At 35.3% G+C, this 21,855-nt stretch overlaps 1 protein-coding gene across 1 annotated transcript in view; it reads right to left on the reverse strand.

The window, feature by feature from the left end:
- COL19A1 (collagen type XIX alpha 1 chain) overlaps nt 1-21,855 on the reverse strand; it is a 327,913-nt gene that overhangs the window by 296,410 nt on the left and 9,648 nt on the right. Inside the window, exons 2-4 of the mRNA XM_045069374.1 lie at nt 18,367-18,493; nt 11,523-11,597; nt 10,559-10,658 (exon numbers count right to left, since the gene is read on the reverse strand). Of these exons, the coding sequence (XP_044925309.1) occupies nt 10,559-10,658; nt 11,523-11,597; nt 18,367-18,493 (302 nt within the window). The remainder of the gene's footprint in view (nt 1-10,558; nt 10,659-11,522; nt 11,598-18,366; nt 18,494-21,855) is intronic.

The following is a 21,855-nucleotide window of genomic DNA, read 5'->3' on the forward strand; positions in this document are numbered from 1 at the left end:
TGGGGGCTTGGCCTCGGCCTCAGGATCATTTGACCTGAAAGCTGTCATTTTCCCAGGGGCTTATTTTCAGCATATTTGTCTGCTTCTTTCTAGAATGTAATGCTATTGCTCTCACACCTTCACTTTATTTTAAGCAGCTTTACTGAGGGGTAACTGACATACTGTGGTTTCTCTTCAGACCGTCGAATCTTTCACCTTTCACTTCATTTTCAAATAAAGTTCAAACCCCTTAACCTGGCATTTAAGTCTGTTCAGAAGAGCACCTCAGCCTCCATTTTCAGCCTCCTCCACCCCAGAAACTCTTGCCACCTGTGTTCACTACCACACAGGATTTCTCACCATTCTTCAAACTGCACTGACCTTTAAATGATACCCCAGCTACTGCACACTGGCCCCCTGGGTCACCTGGCAAATCTGTACTTATCCTTCAAGCCTCTACCTTACACATCCTCTGGGAAGCTTTCCCTAGTTCCCTCAAAATGGCTTCCTCTGTTCGCCTCTTCATGTTTGTCATCGTCATCTGTGCATACATCTAAATATTGCTACTATATTCCATAACAGCTAATTATTAACTAACATACCTATCTTCCCAGACAGAAATAACTCAATGCCAGGCACCATGTCTTTATTTATCTTTAAATCCTCAGTCCCTGGCATGTAATGAGTCTTCCATGTCATTAGGGAATCAAATGAAATACTTTGTTAGAATTTCTTCTCTCACTGCATTCAAAGCTGAACTGAGAAATAATAGGGACAGTATATCATAAAATGTTTATTCTGTATATATCATGAACAAAGGGAATTTTTTCAAAAGATTTTATTTATTTATTTGACAAAGAGAGAGAAAGGGAAAGAGCACAAGCAGGGGGAGCAGCAGGCAGAGGGAGAGGAAGAAGCAGGGAGCATGATATGGGGCTCAATCCCAGAACCCTGAGATCATGACCTGAGCAGAAGGCAGACACCTAACCAACTGAGCTTCCCAGGGGCCTGAAAAGGGAATTATAGATTCTTATTATGGGTAAATTAGAAGAGAGATAGAAATGTAAAGATAATAGAGAGGAATGTCTAGTTCATATCTATGAGCCTTTGAGTATCATAGAAAAAAGAATGCCAAGAGTTGATTAGATTACATTTTTAAATACACCAAGCAGCCCTGTGCCTTGGGCATGGCCTTGAGGTCCAGAGGACAGTTACAGAGAGGATCACTGAACTCATACCTTCATCCTCCAGAGCATATACACACACCTCCCACTCAGCTATAAGCCACAGAGCAACTCTGGTACCTGAGGGCTGAGGATGAGGAGCCATGAACAGGGGTTGTCTAGGGCCCATGAAGCAGCATTTTCATGGAGAGGACTCCCAGGAAAAGTAAGGGTGACTTGCCTGATCAAGGAAATTAGAATACAAGGACAAGAGTGTACTTTCTTTAGAACATGAGCACACGTGCAACACTCTTGGGGCTCCCCAAAATAACAAGAGCTGTTTTTAAGAGAGGGCTGAAGTTCTACAGTTGTACAGGTAGAAAGGTAGAAAGAAATCATCACAATTTAACACTGATGTTACTATGACATCATTTGAACCTAATACTAATGAGACCCGGAAACATTTAGATTATCTGAGCCAGAATGAGTTAAGCATTACATGAAAAGTATACTGAACCATACAAAAGGAAGGAATTTTGCTTATGGACATCAGTGACAACTGTGTTTAGAAGGTAGTGTGGGTACTAAACTTTCCAGGAGATATAACATTCAAATCAGGAAAAATGACAGGCAGAAATATGACAAGTAGAGAGAAACAGGTACAGAAAGGCAGTGTAGAGAAATACTACAGAGGCATTTGAGACAGGACAGTGGCCATCAGTAACTCTGAAAGAAATTTCCATAGTGTTCAAGAAGGCTGGTAAGATAGGAGGGGGTTAAGGGATGTGTGAGGAAGTTAAAGTCGTCAGTAACATTATTCCTCTGGGAAGTTTGGGAGTAAAAGGGATTGTCCAAGGAAGATGTTTCTAGAACAGAAAAGGATTAAGTATATATTTGTAGACTAAGAGGCCAGGATACTGTGGAGAGGAACACTGAAAACAGAAGAGCAAAGGGGATCATGAGTGGATCAAGGTATTAGAGGAGGCTGGCAAGGAGAAGATTAAGAGCACAAGTGAAGGGGTTAAAACAGAAGGGTAGCCACTACAGAGGACAGCTGAGGCAGGGAAATTCTGAAGTAGAGAGAAGAAGTCGAGCTGGCTCAAATATGAGGAATAGCTTTGGTGCAAAACATCTGGTCAATTCAATCTCATATTCAACCAACCAGATGTTAATCCTACACAGCACAACCACGTGTGTCCGTATTAATTGAAATTTTCACTGAACTTGTGATTGCTTCTTAATTACATGGATATAGCCATGGTGAGAGGAATTATTAAAGTCAATTATTTTAATATATTACTTTTAGCTTAGAATTATAAAAATTTCACCTAGTCTGGAACACATGTATTTTAGGAAATGTAAGTGTTAATTAAAATGAGGTAACAGACAAGGTATACCAAGCTTCTGTGAGTCACATAAAATAACATGAGCGGCTTTTGGCTACCTTGCTTATTTTCTGATTATCCTTCATGGTTAAATTGAAGGAACTGAGATGATGATAAATTAATAGTTTATTAGCTAACACAATCATTCTTCCTTGATTGACATTCATCACTGAAATTAAAATTGTATTCCACTATCTGAGTCTGTGTTTGAGAATGGAGTTTAGCCTATCCAGTGCTATTCTACCAAACAAAGAGTCTGACAAATCTACAAAAAACCTGTCAAGTTCTTATGAAGTTCTTAAGCACCAGTATAACAAAACATCATGCCTTACCATAGTCAATTCTCTGGCTAATTTACAAATTTAAGATCATGCTTAAATTTAGGTTTACAGCCATTCTAAAGGCAATACATTTGCAACCACCTAAGGTTAATAGCTTATTAGTCCTTGCAGCATTTATATGGGTCAAATAAGATTAACGATAATTTGAAGTCTATGCCTATATGCTTTCTTTCTTTTCTATACTCTGAAAATCTGCAATGCACACTCCACAGATACATACTTAGAACCCCACCCAAGCAAAACCTCTATCTCTTACCATATTTGATTTATTGGGTAAAAAGATGAAGGAAGAGGAAAGAAAAATCAAATACATAATCTAATTGTAGATTAATCAATGCCTGTCAAATTGGCCCAAGTAATTACCAAAACAGAACACCTTAATTTTATTATTTTATGTTGACATGATGACATTTGCATTATTATGACTCCTAAGTAGTATATTTAAGGCACCTCACTATCTCAAGGTAACTGGCATAAGAACATTTTAAGATAAGATAATTTCATATAATTAATCATAATAAAGTAGGAAATAAGCCCTAAATACATGCTGTATAACATTGTACCTATAGTTGATAACAATAATATATAGTACACTAAATAATGTATTAAGAGGGTAGATCTCATGTTAAATGTTCTTTCTGAAATAAATGAAAGAAAACAAAACAAAACAAAAATAAAATACGTATGGATATTGTAGAATCTTTACACATGTGATCAATTACTGATACTCCTTACCATTCTCCAAACACTACTGGATTATATGAACTTGATGGAGAAAAATCACAACTTATTAAAATTTGATGATAATATTAAATGTTTCCAAAACTGATAAATGGAAATATTAAACTAATAACGTTTCATATTATATTACATTTTAGTAGCCATTTCTATACAAAGCTCTTTGTTACTGGAATATATCAGTATACCTAAATGTTTCAGAAAAAAATAACAGATTCGTGATTGGTTCTTGTGATGGGGATATAAATATTTCCATGCATTCTTAAAAATTTGCATAATCATCCTCTTAAAATTGTGTTCTATCTAATATATGTAATTTGGCTATATTATATGAGTTAAAGAACTCACTAATTGTGAACCTATCGGGCTTTTCTTTTCATCTTAAGAATGTATGACTTGCAATCAGAGAAAGACAGTTATCATATTATCTCCTGATATGAGGAAGTAGAGAGGCACTGTGGGGGGCTCAGGGGGCTGGAAAAGAATCAATGAAACAAGATGGGATTGGGAGGGAAACAAACCATAAGAGACTCTTAACCTCACAAAACAAACTGAGGGTTGCGGGGGGCAGGGGTGGGGGCGGGGTTAGGGAGAGGGTGGTGGGGTTATGGACATTGGGGAAGGTATGTGCTATGGTGAGTGCTGTGAAGTATGTAAACCTGGTGATTCACAGACCTGTACTCCCTGGGGCTAATAATACATTATATGTTAATTTTAAAAATTAAAAAAAAAATAAAAAAAGATTGTATGACTTGTATGATTGTATGACTTATGATTGTAAGCTTCTGCCTTCGGCTCAGGACATGATCCCAAGGTCCTGGGATCCAGCTCCACATCAGGCTCCCTGCTCAATGGGAAGCCTGCTTCTTCCACTCCTGCTCCCCCTGCTTGTGTTCCCTCTCTCACTGTGTCTCTCTCTGTCAAATAAATAATTAAAATCTTAAAAATAAAACAACAAAACAAACAAACAAACAAAACTTATGACTTAGGGACACCTGGGTGGCTCAGTGGTTATGTGTCTGCCTTCAGTTCAGGCATGATCCCAGGATCCTGGGATCAAGTGCCACAATGGCTCCTTGCTCAGTAGGGAGCCTGCTTCTCCCTCTCCTTGCTACTCCCCCTGCTTGTGCTTTCTCTTTCTCTGTCTCTCTTTGATTAATAAATAAATAAGTTCCTTAAAAATATATTTTAAAAAAAGAATGTATGACTTAATAATCCACCTCACACTTGGTGTGACAAACTATAATTAAGGAAATACAGTGATGACATAAGAATTATGTGTAAGTGTCATTCAATCTCATAAAAACAGCTGGACAACTTTTCAATTAAGTCACTTTTCCTTACATGGGAAGCTTCTTCTCTAAGAAATGGTAAGATGGCCCATATGAAAACCTAAGGGACGCATAAATAGTCATTCTCTATAGTTTAATGGAATTGTGAAGTAATCCTCCTGGAATTAGAAGCTTAAGCATCAGAGTTCTTAACATCATTTTGAGCCACAGGGTCTAACTGGTTTTGAGAACCTGGAGAGGTCCCAAAGAAGAACAATAAAAATGAAAGACAGGTTAGAAAACCAAACCTTCAGAAGACATGAACAGACATTTCTGCAAAGAAGACATTCATATGGCCAACAGACACATGAAAAAGTGTTCAACATCATTTGGCATCAGGGAAATACAAATCAAACCCACAATGAGATACAACCTCACACCAGTCAGAATGGCTAAAATTAACAAGTCAGGAAAGGACAGATGCTGGTGAGGATGCAGAGAAACACTGTTGGTGGGAATACAAACTAGTGTAGTCACTCTGGAAAACAGTATGAAGCTTCCTCAAAAAGTTGAAAATAGAGCTACCCTATGACCCAGCAATTGCACTACTTGGTATTTACCCCAAAGATACAAACATAGTGATGCAAAGCAGCATCTGCACCCGAATGTTTATAGCAGCAATGTCCACAATAGCCAAACTATGGAAAGAACCCAGATGTCCATCAACAGATGAATGGATAAAGAAGATGTGGTACACACACACACACACACACCCCAATACTATGCAGTCATCAAAAAAGTCTTGCCATTAGCAACAACCTGGATGGACCGAAAGGGTATTGTGCTAAGTGAAATAAGTCAATAAGAGAAAGACAACTATCATATGATCTCACTGATATGAGGAATTTGAGAAACAAGATAAAAGGATCATAGGGGAAGGGAGGGACAAGTGAAACAAGATGAAACTGAGAGGCAGATAAACCATAAGAGACTCTTAATTTTGGGAAACAACCAGAGGATTGCTGGAGGGGAGGGAGTGGAAGGGATGGGCTTGCTGGGTGGTGGACCCTGGGGAGGGTATATGCTCCCTGTGAATTGTGTAAGGCTGATGAATCACAGACCTGTGCCCCTGAAACAAATAATACGTTACATGTTTAAAAAAAAAAAGAAGAAAGAAAGAAAGAAAGAAAGAAAGAAAGAAAGAAAGAAAGAAAGAAAACAAACCAGCCCTTACGAGGGAAAGATTGAAAATCAGCCCTGTGTGGAATGCTAAAGGAAGTTTAGCCTTTCTAAGAGAAGGGGTGGTGGCACTGAGTTCCATGGCCGATGCCTGATGACAGAAGGCAACACGTTTCAGTTTCTTTGGTCAACCCAAGAGAGAAGTGCAGTTTTTCCTTGCATCATCTGTCTCTCCAGCAGGTTCCAGAAGGCAAGACTAGATGTACATTCTTTCACTATTATAATCCCAGAGCCTCGTAAAGTGCCCAGTCCATAGTGAGCTCACTAAATGCTTGTTGAATAAAAAGAGACAGTTCTAGTGACACCTGGGTAGCTCAGTCAGTGAAGCATCTGCCTTTGGCTTAGGTCATGATCCTGGGGTCCTGGAATCAAGTCCCGCATCAGGCTCCTCACTCAGCAGGGAGCCTGCTTCTCCCTCTGCCTGCCTCTCTCTTTCTCTCTCTGACAAATAAATAAATAAAATCCTTAAAAAAAAAAAAAAAAGAAGGCAGCTCTATAGTACCCTGGACTCACTACAGTGACTACTGAATGTCACCTCTTATTCACCCTTTAGCAGTACAGAAACATTTCAGGAACCTCTCATATAGCTTATATAGTAAGCTACAGCTTTTATTTGTAATTGCTACAAGCCTTTAGTTGAAAACACAAAACTTAATGACAAAATCTTTACATGATAACATCTAATGCTGCTGAAGATATTGGGTATTATACAGAATAGAAGGGGAAACAGGGATAAAACAGAATTAGAAGTATGTATCAAGATGTCTAGAAATGAACTAGTAATTCCACGGTGAAAAATTAATCTTACGGAAATAATTCTAAACACAGAGAAAAACAACTTTCCTGCATGTTGTGGCATTATTTATAATGATAAAAATCTGGAGGTAATGTAAAGGTCTATGTAGAAAAGACATGAGCATGGGGTGAATCTTTCAACACTAGCACAGACAAGGTATGGATCATGATACAATACACAAAGCAGCTTTCCCCATATTTGGGATTATTTCCAAGGGAACTGTTAAGGTTCAGAGAACTTCAACAACTCCTCAGAAACTACCCATCTTACAAATATATAATTTGGCATTTCCTACTTGTGAAGGGTTATTATATTTTTTTTAAAAAACATAAAATGCAAATGAAAATAGCTTCTAATAGCTCTTTTTTTCCCTGTGTAAAGCTGTAAAACTAAATAGCCCCTGCTTCCAGAAAGCAACCACCAATTTAATGAAAGAGAGGGACAGAGAGAGAAGATTTCTCTTCACTGGAGATTTATTTGCCAAAAAAGCTAAGGGGACCATATCTGTCCATTACACCACTATGTCTAGCTATGCTATCCAAGCTCATAAAATCTTATTAAAGTTAATTGGTGTTGATTATCTTTTCACACATAGTGTAATTTCCCCTTCATTCTTAGGAACTGTTTCAGTTGCAAAAGACACCAGCCCACGGGAACCATCCTCAATCAGAGAGACTACAGACTAGAAACATGTAAAAGCTCTCCCATCTCCCCTCTTTTGGCTAACAGGTCACAACATTCTAATCTGCTGAACTTAATATGGCCTCAAAATCCTCAACACAGTATTTTGGAAAGCCACTAGCCCTCAGTTACAAAACCTAAGGAATAAGGCTCTTTACTGTCCTTGAATTCAATAATAAATAAGGAAATTTTGTTTCCCTGCTACATTTGAAATCAAATGATTTCCCCATTGGCCAGTCAAAAAACAGAGTTTTGCCCCTTTAGAATCAACAATATGTGGGAATTCAACATTTATCAGCTCATAAAATATTCAACTACTAAGACATTTGTATTTCATTGACACATTTTTATTTAAAACATGTTTCTATAGAAGCAACTAAAAAAAAGGTAAAAACTACACTACACCAAGAAAATAAGGTGCTCCGTAGTATGTGCACGTTTTGTGTACATTTTCTCTCAAAATTTCACCACTTTGCCTGGGTAATTGCCAAAACACTATTTAAAGATAATCAGAGTATAATCATCTGGGATACAGCTCTCAACATATATGTAAATAATGAACTATTTCTTTTGCACAACCAGGGATACTTGGAGATACAAAAAGACAAGGAAACCTCCTCTAAAAGATAATTCAAAAAAACTAGGTAGTATGCCACCCGGAATCTCTTAACCAATACTTTCGTTTGCTATCCCAAGGGCTACTGAAGAAATGGATACAAATGTAAAACAAAACCAAACATACAAATTCCCCTGAGATGTTCTTTGAGCCTGTGTCACCGTTAAGTGTATAGTAATGTGTATCTGTAGGGTCCCTGTAAAAGTCGCCCTTGGGATTCCCCTGTTAAGTCAGGCTCAAGGTGCTGAGGGTGCCGAAAAGGAACTGACCAACACGCTTATTAAATCTCTCCCCTCATGAATCTCAGCTGGAAGATGACAGAACTATAAAAATCATTTCAGGCACAGAAAGAATCCTCATTTTCCATATAAAATAGCATCTGCCTTTCCCATATTGATTTTGCAAGGCAGCTTATTTACAAACACATAAATAGCTGCAACTTTACTCCAGTCTCATTGAAAAATCAAAATGGCATCACGCAAGAGAAGCCTCCTAGCATACTTGGCTCAGTGAGTGAAATGTAAATGGAGATGAGCCAAGCTACTTGACACTGGCTAGTCAGCTTAACCAGATACCCTCCAGTTTCCTGTAGTAGAAGTACCAGGGTTCTGCTCTGCAGAGCCAGGGAATTTACTTCCATTGATAGCCCAGGGATCACTCCACGATTTAGAGCTAAAGGTCGGAAACTAAGTGTCAGACTGGCTGATATCTATTCTCATGCATATTCAAAGAGGAACAGCACTGCCTAAATGAGGCAGCAAGATTTCCAGTGTAACTACCTAAAATTAGCTAAATCTTCTTATATTCAGTTCCAGTAAATTTTAAAGTTTTCCCTCCAATCCTTTAGCCACCTGGACAGAACTCAGGCTCAGTGGGAAACTTTAAACAGGAGTTTAAATTGTCAGAAAGAAGGCAGGAGAAAAAATGCGCCTTAATTTTTGAACAGAATTTATTGCCTTTCTTAAATTCTTCAATTAAAATTATCTACTACTAGTTTAAAAAAATCTAAATCTCTCTCTCTATGATACATACGAGATACGTATTGACTTTCCTTTACTGGATATGAATTCCCAAACACAGACCTGCTATATACCCTGAGGGTTTAATGCCTGCCTATGAAGCCGCCTAGAAACTGCCCACAGCAGCACAGCCCTGTGCGGTCCTATCTGCTGAAATGCCTCACCTGACGATCACCCATTCTATCCCCCGACAGCAGATGACTCTCTTCTTTAACATTCTTATTTCTTACCAATTAATGTGCAGTTTACGTTTAAGGAACTACATCATTAAACTAAATGCATCTAAAGTATCACAAAATAGAAGGTTTAAAAGAAAATTTTCTCAAAAAAAAGGTGAGCAAGGGAGTTAGTTTACACAGAGCATCTGAGAATAGGCAACAAGATGATTAATGCTGTTTCCCTCTGAGAATTCAAATGTGAAGATTTTCAGCAACCCTGTTTGGTAACTTAAATATTAGGAAACAGCCATATATGTTTTCACACAAACACATCTGTGTTGGGGATTAAACCAGAGTTTTAATGCTTTTTCGCTGCAGTATATTCATAAATTGGAATGTTCCTTTTAGACTCAAAGACTAAATATCATAACCATATATGCTCTATCTACCTTCAGGATAACTCAAGCTTTCTGAATTACTGTGTATCCATCCTTCAATCACATAGGGACCATGGGGGAAGTATTATTGCCCTGTATAGTTCCTGACCAATTATCAGTACTTAATGGCACATGATACTTTTTTTCTTTTAATCTCAGAATTATCAGTGGGAAACAAACAGTACAGATAACAAAGGGAAACTTTGGTAATTCAATTTTGAAATACAGTATGTATCAAGACCATCTCATAGTCACGTTATCATCTTATTTTACTATGTATTCCACATAATATAGAAGAGGAATACCAAAGGGCTATGTTCTTTTGTTTTAATTTATCATGAAGCATACTAAATGTAGAAATGATTTCAATAAATACCAGACTTTTGTCTCTAACTCTACATTGCATCTTATGTTTTAAAGTTCACATTTGAAAATCTTGCTTTGGTTGTATCTATTTTAAACATAAATAACACTTCTTCAAAATGAACTTAATTTCTATTCTGCAAAGATTACACCCATATCTGTATCAGTGAATGTCATTTATACCATAGAATAAGATCAGATTGCAGGGATTATTAAAAATAACAAATATAAAAATAGCCCACTTAGCACAGCATTCAAGTAAGGATGATACCACTGAGAGTTTTTATTTTTAAACAAATTAGTTGGAATTTCCTTAGAAAATAGTTTACATAGTATTATCAAAATGTAAAGAAAAATTATTATTTTACTTACATGGTATCTCTAACAAGAAATGCACTTCCCAATTTGAAACAGGTTTTATCACCTTCACAAAATGCACGTCTCAAAGAAAAGCGCTCCCCGAGGTCAAAACCTACAAAATGTGACAAATGATTTAATCCAGTAATTTTGTTAAATTTAGGAAACCACAGAGATACTGATATCTGTAAATAGGACTTTTTTTTATTGTTGTTGTCCTTATCTATAGAATGATTTATTTCAAATAAAATCCTGTTGTTTGGGATCACCAATATTACTTGATTTCATTTTTCTCCTTTTAGTATGTATACAAGAGGATGAAATACGTTTCAAAAGACTCAAATATTAATTTGCTTTGACTTAGCAATTCTCCTAAGAAAATAATCAGAGCAGTTCATTGTAACATCTCTAATGTCTAAAGACAAAAATTAGTTAAGTAAAAAATACCACAATTCAACTGAAAGTTAAGCAGTCTTGTTTTTTAAACAATCATGCCTTAGAAGAATATATGTTGATGTGGGGAAATATATGTTGCCTTAGAAGAATATATGTTGATATGCTTTGATTTCAACTTCAATAAACATATTAATGATTATATGTGTGTGTGTGAAAGAGGGAGGGAGGGAAAGGAAGACAGAGGAAGACGAGGAATGGTACACCAAAATGGGAACCATGGCTATCTTTGGGGAGGAAGATCTTTCTCATAAATTTCTTTTTCTTTTTTCAAAATTTCTACAATGGATACAACTTCTGTAATTTTAAATAACTTTTTTTTTTCCTCTAAGAGGCTGAGTTGTTCTTAGTTAATACTCTGCTCTTAACACTTTTTTCTACATCACTTATCTTCTTTATTTTTAATCTCTCATACTGATGTTATCTTAAATTACAATGCCAAAGAGTCCCTTGTGATTTAATACACACCTGGTGAGAATTTCACACAAAATACTTCTTTGCCAAGAATTATAATTATAATGCTTACCTGAAACTTCAAGTTTATTTTTGTTGTCCTGGGTAAACGGATGTCCCTCTGTTCTCAGTAAAGGACACTGTTTTTCTATTAAAAAAAAAAATTGAAAATTGAATATGTACACTTCATTTTTAGTTGATTTTCTTTTCAAATAAGTTTAAATCAGACAATACAATTAGAAACAAGATAAAATGAAAATAATAAACCATTTTACTAACGTTCTATAGATTGAGGATAAGAATATTACCCACCTCAGAGTATGTTTGTGAGGATTACGTATGGCTGGTATAGACTCAACACTTTTGTTAGCTGTTATTACTACTATTATTATTATTACTATTACAACTACTATTGCTCTAACTTTCTAATTGTTGCTATTCATTTTTGACATTAGGAAATTATCTAGCTTCAACATCATTAAATTTTTATATTCAAAACATATTCTAATATTAAAACAAATAAACCAATATTATATTTGAACACAGATTTGATTCAGGTTTCCTTGCCAGGTGATACTGAACTTTAGATCGGAAGGGGACTGCTATGGACTGAATGTGTCCCTCTAAAATCCATATGTTTAAGTTTTGATCCCCAATATGATGGCATTTAGAGGTGGGGCCTTTGGGAAGTAATTAGGTTTGTATGAGGACATAAAAGTGGAGCCTTCCTGATAGAATCAGTGTCCTAATAAGGGGATGGAGAAATAGGAACTCCTTCACTCCCTACCATATAAGGAAACCGAGAACCTGGCTATGCTGGAATCCTGATCTCGAGCTTCCCAGCCTCCAGGTCTGCATGAAATAAATGTTTGTTCTTTAAGCCATGCAGCCTATGGTATTCTTAGAACAGCCTGAACTGACTAAAACAGCAATATATATGGAAGTTATCACAATAAAACTAAAAAGCAAAGACATCTGCCATACAAAAGTGGCATATAATTGTAAAAATTGGGTAAAAGCATTGAGAAAGTGTTAATTATGTGCTAGGGCACCTAATAATAATTAAAAAAAAAATAAAAGATAAACTTAGTCTCCACTCATATTGAGTGTACCTACTCAACACTACCACATATAGAGTAACGAACATGCATACATTAAGTTTTGGTTATTTGAGGTTTGTTAAACCTAATTCAGGGTAGATTCTAAGAAGGTAATAGTTAATTCAGACAAAAATGTGGCCAATTTTTAGACTATGCCAAGGTAACTGTATAACTGGACAGATATTCTTAAAATTAACTATCAACTACTAATTAATTAACTATTTTGGCATCACACAACCACAACCTTAACTCTCCATGTCTAAAATTCACTTGTGTTTAATGATCTAAAAGTTTTCAATACAGAGGGGAGACAAACTGCTTAAAACTAAATGGATCTCTTGCTCTACTGAAAAGTGGCAAGTACTGAATCCCAAGTTCAACGGCTCAGCTCCTCAGCCCTTCATTTAACAAATGTATCATGAACGTCAGGGGTGGTGACAGGGTATCCTCTAAATATATTTAACTAGAAAAATAAATCAGATTCCAAATAGCGCTGTCATTTAATCAGATTTAAAAGTTGCAATACACATACGTGAAATTGTAGTACTGAATAACTGTAGCTACTTAGCTACTTTGGAAACTCCTATCTCAGAGGTCTTAAGGGTAATGTGGGTCCAAAATGATAGTGAAATTAGCTATTCTGTAAACATTGCCAATTTTTTTTTAATCCAAAAGCATAGTCATTTTTTTAAAAACCAAGCATCTCATCAAGAAAATTGAAAATTTGAAGAACTGAAAATTAAAGAACTTTGTCAAGGGAGATTAAGTCCTAAATAAGTGAAGGGATAAACCAAGTATTTACACTGGAAAACTCAATTGACTTAAGATGTCAATTCTGACTTTTATCTCTAGATTCAGTACGATCCCAATTAAAAATCCCAACAGGGGGGCAAATAGTGTGTGTATGTGTGAGAGAGAGAAACTGACAAGCTGAACTCCAAGAAAACGAGAAGATTTGAGGCAAAAATGAAGAACAAGCTGGAGAACTTAAAGTATCAGATACCAGAAATGTTTATAACGTGGGATTGGTGCACATCTAAAGAGGTCAGTGGAACAGCGTAGAGAGTCCAAAAACAGACCTGTGTACATGTTGGTTCTCTTATTTGCCAAAAAGAAGCCATTGTAATTCAGTGGGAAAAGGATGGTCTTTCCAGTAAATGTTTCTGGGTGAACTGCATCTTCACATAGGAAAACACTGAACTTTGATTCTTACCTCATACCATGCAGAGAAATAAATTAGTGATGATATCAGACCTAACTAAGAAAGGTAAAACAATAAAGGGCTACAGAAAAACAGAAGATGTTCATGAACCTGAGGAAGCAAAGGTTTCTTAAAGGGATACAGAAAGCACAGATTACAAAAGACTGATAAACTGGACTTCATTAAAATTAAAATACTTATAAATCAAAGGACAACATTAAAAGAGTGAAAAGGAGCCCTAGGTCCTATAGAACCATAGAGACATAGATTGTTTCATACAATACAGACTATTGTAATACATATATCTGATTATGTATCATATCCAGAATATACAAAGAACTCTCACAAATCACTAAAAAAAAATCTGGAAATTCTATTTTGAAAATGCACAAAAATTTAAGCACTTCACAAAAGTCAAGATCCAAATTGGCGACCTGCATATGAAAAGGTGCTCAACATCATTAATAATCAGGAAAATGCAAATTCTGAGCCGCAATGAGAAACTGCTAAATGACTAGAACAAAAATCTGACAGCACCATGACTCAAACCCATGACTGTGAGATCAAGACCTGAGATGAGACCAAGGGTCAGATGCGTAACCAAATGAGCCACCTAGGCACCCCCATCACTGTTCTTTTCTAACAGGCATTGAGGAAAATTGTTTTCCTTATTGTAGTGACAAAACCAATAAGATAACCTTTGCTTCATGATTAGAGTTGGGAAGGTGAGGAGTAGCAATTTACCACACATGCAGAACTGGTTTGTTTTCTTTTCATAAACAGAGCAAAGAAGAAGCTTTAGGTGTTTCACATTTTTTTTTTTTTTTTAAGGCTAAAACAGACTCTGTTGGGCTGAGGAGGAAGCAGGCCTTTTTATTTTATTGTTACTGGTTGCCCGAAGACCTCCCATATATTTCGTACTTGGATAACACCTCTGATAAAAGATTATAGAGTATCCTGGGTGAGGAGAAAAACACTGGTTAACAAATATAGGTAAAGATCATCAGACCAAAATATAACAAAAATATTATGGAAAAGTGATCAAACAAGTAAAAAAAAGAAGTGAGAACACAGCTATTTTAACAAAAAAGTCACAAAAGGGGTCACAAAATATTCACAGCTTCTTGTGAGTTTGTTGTTGTTTTTGTTGTTATTGTTTTAATACAAAGCTGCTCCTCCAAAGAATACCTGTTAGGAGCTATAATTTTTTTTTTTTTTAATAATTGGGAAACTTTCTTCCACTTTAAAAATTCAAGAGTAATAAAGTGTATTTGCCAGTTACATGGTACCACATTGAACATGAGGAATTCTTACAAACACAAAATAAAAGTTCAGCATACTTTCTACGCTGAGTTTAAGAGTGCAGTGTGTGTCAATTAATTAAAGCCAAATTTCAGAATAACAGTTTTTCCTTGTAATTTATAAAAAACTAATTTTACAATCTATATGCTCATGGTCTAGGGCCTAAGTTTATAATCAATTCCATCTAGATGTTTTACCATAAGAAAAAAATGTTTTTTAACCTGATGTTTTACCATAAGAAAAAGAAATGGCATTCTATCATCTCTCCTTTTACCAAGTCTGGCTTTTTGTTTTGGTTTGGGTTTTTGTTTTTTAGATGGGGGAGGGTGAGAGATCTTCAAGCGAGCTCCACACCCAGCACAGAGCCAAAGGAGTCCGTTTAACCTACTCAGCCACCCAGGAGCCCCTGGGTTGGAAGACGGATTTGCTGCTTTTCCTTACCCTGGTTTTCTGTTTTTATTACTTTTGATGGTAACTCAGTACTTTGGCCACAGACCAGATTTAGGAAAGTAGAACAAAAAGGAGAACCTTTAATTTTTCTATATATAAACTTCTATCATAGCGGAAAGTTTTAAGAAACTGAATAAAACAAGTTTTAAGATCTACATAATGTATATTTTTAATTCTCTTCCCCACCCTCTTTTGACAACTGAGCTGAAACTGCCACATTCAAATTGTTTACCTACAATATGAAAATGTATAAATATGTCTTAACTCACAATCTCAATATAATAGTAAAACTGATAAGATTGGGAAATAACTGAATTCTCAATAGCTTCAAGATTTTAAATTCCAAGGCATATTGAATCTTTTCATATTACTTTTGAATTCTGCCCCAACTGAAACAATATCCCAAGTATAATTAAGCATTCCATAGAGCTAAAATAAAGCAATTAGAAGGCTCAATTTATCCTTCGTATATTTAGGTTTAACAGTAGACTGCTGACAACTTCACAGACTCCAGAGTTGAAACCCTAGCCTCTCCCTCAGATTTGTTATATCTTATTTTTAGATGTAATCACTTCCCTCCGGTAAATGGTTACTGACCACACGCGCAGGTCTGCACATGAGGAAACTAAAAAGGGATCTTTGCACTTGTGAATCAGAGACACAAGACACAATGAGAGCCCCCTGTCAGGCCATGCCCAGCGTGTCATATTCTTCAATAATCCCCTTGACAGTGCTGTGCTGACATTTTCAATTAATGCAAATGATACCTGAAGTTAAGCAATTTCCATGGCACGTTCAGGATGTGTTGCTTCAGGAACACGTTCTCTCAAACGGCCTGATAAAAATCAATGCTTCATTTTTGTCTGTATTAATTTCCCTCAGTGCTTCATGTTATGTGAATCTTGTTAGGGTTCAGATTAACTCTGAATTCATACTTCTTAGGAAAATCTTTCAGAAAGATCACTTTGGTACAGTTAATTGGACCAGAATATATGTATTTCAGGAGTCCTACATACAGTATAACCTGATTAAAGAGTTGAGATACCAAAGCTGAAAAAGCAGAACATTCTGGGGAATCCCAAAATGGGGAAGTTTCAGTCACACAAGATGATTAGGTTCTGGATATCTGCTGTGCAACATTGTGTGCCGATAGTCAACAATACTGAGTTACACACTTAGATATTTAAGTGTTGTGTTCCTACCACAACTTTTTAAGAAACAGTTACTAGAGCCAAAAATAACAAAAAAGAAAAGAAAATGAAATAAAGGGAATATGGTAGCATAAGATGCAAGACAAAGAAAAGGAAAAAAAAGAAGAAAAAAATGTCAATTAATATTCCAGGTCAGACACATTGCATTAGATTCACCTGGGGAGCTAGTTAAAAATGTAAATTGCTGAATCCCACCCCAGCCAGTCCTGCATAATGGCAGCCTCAGAGTGGGATTTAGAAATCAATACCCCAGATGATTTTTGCTCAAACTAAAATTATAAATACATTTATTGTAGATCCTTCAAATCATTAGGAAGAACATTTATTATGCACTAGTATGTCCCTAAAAACTATGTCCTGCTCAACCAGAGATTCATTTTCCTTTCTAACCAAAGAAGTCCTACCCCTCTGTTTCAGTTGCAAATCGCATTACTTACTAGTGTTCTTAAAAGGAAGAGACATAAAGAAGTTAAAAGTAGTGACATTATCAGAACGAACCCTCCTTGTCCTATGGACTTCCTTTTGTCTGAGTCACTTCTGATTTATTTCTCACTGAAGAAGGAAAGTGTTTTCCCCCCAAAATATATGACAACCTCAGAATATCATTGATACAGTGGTAGAATATTCAAACTTTTATGCAGATTATTAGGAAATGCACCTCCTGCCAAATTAATATAAAAGTCATAAAGACTTACATAATGCGGAGAGACTAAGACTTGTTATATCTTTATAAGAGATTGTTTTGATTCTATATGTGCTTCAAACTCAAAAGTCTCTACCAGGCTGTGTTTATACCTGTTTAGCAAAATGTATTAAAGGTATATTCAAAAGAATAAACACAGTAAGACTCAGTTTTAGAATACATCATCATATGTGACCATCGTCAGAATTCATCTTATGTGATCCTTTGCATAGGAGAGTTGAAGTCTCTCTTTGCTTAGCAAATGGCTTCTCCAATGTGTCTAGTTTGACTTACAAGTACATCTAAATCAGTAATTTACAACTCAAGAGTTCAAGAAAGGTTTTCCAACTTAGCCACATAGCCATTTTTAAAAATCGGAGGTGAGAGTAAATGTTTTAAACTGCCGTCAAGCCATTTAGAAAGATTTGTGAAGTTCATAATTTAACAACTGCAAATAAATATCTATTTAGTTCAAAAAGTGCTCTAACGGCTGTTAATCTTTTGTTCATTTCATCTAAGATACTATAAAACTTACATATAATTAAACTACATTTCTTTTTATATCTCCTATTCTGTTTTTCCCTTTTCCCTAATTAAGATTAGGCATGTTCCTGGTTAAACCTAATTAGTGATAGACTTATGTATTTCTAATTTGAATAACTTATAACAAAGGGGAAAAGGAGAAAAAGACACACAGAGAGGCATGCACATACATTTATATTTGTAAACATCAAGGAGAGAAAAGAAAGTCTATTTAGCCTAATATGCATATGGGAAAATGAGGTAGTTTTAGAAATTCTCAATGTGAAACATAAAAGGTCAATGGGGAAAAACAATGAATTCTTTATTTTGTACTAGTAGATTTAATCTATGGCCTCCTCACCCCCAACAATGTATTTTAATGATTTTAAAAATAACTGACAGTCTATAAATAACATTTGGTGACTGGACAAAAGAGGTGGCCTGGATACCTGACTTGTCCCTGACCGTCACGGAAATGGAAGCAGGAAGCAGAAGCATTACCACCCAGAGCCAAATTTTCCAAGAGCCAGCATGCTTCATTGTGCCTCGAAACCATGTGAACCAGTGGCCACAGATCTGCAAAAAACAAAATATTGGAACTGAGCTTCTTGTATATAGGTCCTCTCATTATGATCTCTAGAAAACCCTCATCACCAAAAAACACACAATAGATTTTTGCAATATATGTAATTATATAATTAGATATATGGTTATAGATGTAATTATATATAATAACACAATATAGGCCTTAATCTGTATGAAAAAGCTCCAAAAAATATTTTCTGATTAGGTCCTAATTATCAATGTCCACAAAGCCTCTTCTCCCTTAAATTTTCCCTTCTCTATTCCTTAAGTGTGTTTTTTAAAGCTATGCCATTTAAAATGACTTAAGCTTGTGTATATATATATATATTTCTAAATCCTAGTAAAACATACCTAATATAAAATCTATGATCTTCTTAAGTAGCATTAAGTTCCTTCATATTATTGTGCGATCACCACCACCATCCATAACTTCTCATCTTGCAAAACTGAGACTCTATAACTATGAAACACTAATTACCCATTTCTCCTTCCTCTGGCCCCTGGCAACCACCACTTTACTTCCTGTCTCTATGAATTTGGTCACTCTAGGTACCTCATATGAGTGGAATCATACCATTTTTATCCTTTTGTTACTTTCTTTCACTGGGCATACTCTCCCTAAGGTCCATCCATGTGGTAGCATGTGTCAGAATTTCCTTCCTTTTTAAAGCTGAATAATATTGCAGTGTATGTATATACTATGTTTTGTTTATCCATTCATCTGTTGATGGACACTCGGGTTGCTTTCAACATTTTTGACATTATTGTCAAAATGCTGCTATAAACATGAATGAACAAATACGTGTTCAAGTCTGTGTCTTTAATTCTTTTGGGTACATATCCAAAAATGGAATTGCTGGATCTAATGAAAATTCTATTTTGAATTTTTTGAGGAACCAACATACTGTTTGCCATAGCAGCTGCACCATTTTATATTCCCACCAACAATGCTCGACAGTTCCAAATTCTCCACATCCTCATCAACATTATTACTACTAGTAATAGTATTTTTAATAACAACCATCTTGGTGGGTGTAAGATGGTATCTCATTGTGTTTTTGATTTTTATTTCCCTAAGGATTAGTGAAATGGAACATCTTTTCATATTTATGTTTATTACCATTTGCATATCCTTTTTTTTTAAGGATTTTATTTATTTGACAGAGAGAGACACAGCGAGAGAGGGAGCACAAGTAGAGGGAGTGGGAGAGGGAGAACCAGGCTCCCCACTAAGCGGGGAGCCCGATGCAGGGCTCTATCTCAGGCCCCCAGGATCATGACCTGAGCTAAAGGCAGACGCCTAACGACTGAGCCACCAGGTGCCCCACCACTTGCATATCTTATTGGGAGAAGTATTTATTTTAATCATTTCCCCTATTTTTAATCTGGTTTTCTGTTGAACTGTAGGAGTTCTTTACATATTCTGGACATTTGCCCCTTTTCAGACATGATTTGCAAATATTTTCTTCCATGTTGTGGGTTACCTCTTCACCCTCTTGATTGTGTCCTTTGCTGCAAAGCAGTTTTTTTTATTTTTATGTCATCCAATTTATCTATTTATCTTCTCACCTGTTCTTTTGGTGTCATATGCAATGATTTATATTTTAAAATATAATCTTATTACTCACAATTCTATTTTCTCTTCTGAATATTAGTATTGCATATTTTGTCTTAACTGATACTATATTTTCTATAAACTTAACTATGTTGTTACTGGGTTGAATAATCACTGCTACTAGAGGTATTACTAGACATGTGAAAAGCAATCCTTCCTTCTGCTCAAAGAGAAAATGGATAAATGCCATGCCTATCTCAACGGAGCCCACCACTGGAACCATATTTAACGTAAACGTGTTACTCTCCATAATCATTTGCCTTTCTAAATATAGACTACTACTTTATAGGTATTACAATAAAAGATTTAGTAAATGGAATTCCTATAATGGAAAACTTAAATATTATTTAAATTAATTTTTATAGTGAAATAACTAGCATGGAAATAAATTGCAAGTAAAAATATAATGGTTCCTATAGTGTATTTAACAATTGCAGTATTATTAGAATAGCTATTCTAAGACTTCTAAATATGCAAATAATATGAAATCATTTATTTGCTATCATTCGAAGTTTACTCAAGAGTCAAATATAAAAGAATCTATCACACCAATGTCTAAATGCTGTCAGTACACACTCTAGAAAAAAAACTAAAGCCATCATCTTTGGTATTCTGCATGTGTCAAATACCCTAAGATCAGCATTTTAAAATTAATTCAAGATTTTAGATATTTCTGGATGAATAGCTGGAAGTAGCAACTGCAATACTAAAATCGTATGTGTGGTTCTAAATATCAAACATCTGGTTTTATGTCTTATTTCTTTTGAACTCTTTCATCTAGATATAGTCCTAATCCTCATATGACTTGTAAACTTATCCTATTATTTCAAATCAGTTAGTAACTATTAAGGTAATTAATTTTATTTCAAATAAATGAACTCACAAATATTAATCTAATTTTTGAAGAGATACTTTTTTTGTAGTTTCAAGCAGCAATTTTTTATCTTCTAGAAATTTTTGTTACTTAACAGGATTTCAATTACTAAAGCCTAGATAAGAAAAAAAGAGTAAGTTTTACACTACTATAATCATTAAATATTCAATAAAAAATTACCATACAAATAATCTTAAGGTACAAATAATATAATAATCTTAAATCAGAAAATTTTGCTAGATATTTAAGCAGTATCACTGAACTTTCAAAAAAAAATTTCAGAGAATTATCAAAGAGGGTAAATGATTAAGTCAGCAAAATTACTATACTATACTTGACAATGGTATTTTTTTGACAATGATATTATAGGAAAGGAAATTTACAGGCAAGGCTCTCTTGAACACAGATGAAAACTGTCAACAAAATTTTCACACAGTAGAGGAAACCATCGACAAAACAAAAAGGCAACCTGCAGAATGGGAGAAAATTTGAAATGATATATCTGATAAGGAGTTAATATCCAAAATATATAAAGAACACAAACAGTTCAACACCAAGAAAACAAAAAATGGAGTTTAAAAATGGGCAGAGGACCTGAAGAGACATTTCTCCAAAGCAACTCTTATTAAGAATTGATGAGTTAGCAGTGTAGTATAGTGGTTGAAATCACAGCTTCATGTCTGGACATTGTCACTTAGGAATGAGTTACATAATTTCACTACGCCTTCATTTATTTACCTGAAAACTAATAATAACACTAGAGAAAATTATTTAACACCTGGGAAAAGTATAGTAAATGTCCTTGAACATATTAAGTATTCATAAAAATTACCTATTATAATTGTCTGCTCTACATATTCACAA

Source organism: Mustela putorius, unplaced genomic scaffold (assembly GCF_011764305.1).
Source record: "Mustela putorius furo isolate JIRA1106 unplaced genomic scaffold, ASM1176430v1.1 tig00003927_pilon_pilon_pilon, whole genome shotgun sequence".
NCBI classification, from domain to species: domain Eukaryota; kingdom Metazoa; phylum Chordata; class Mammalia; order Carnivora; family Mustelidae; genus Mustela; species Mustela putorius.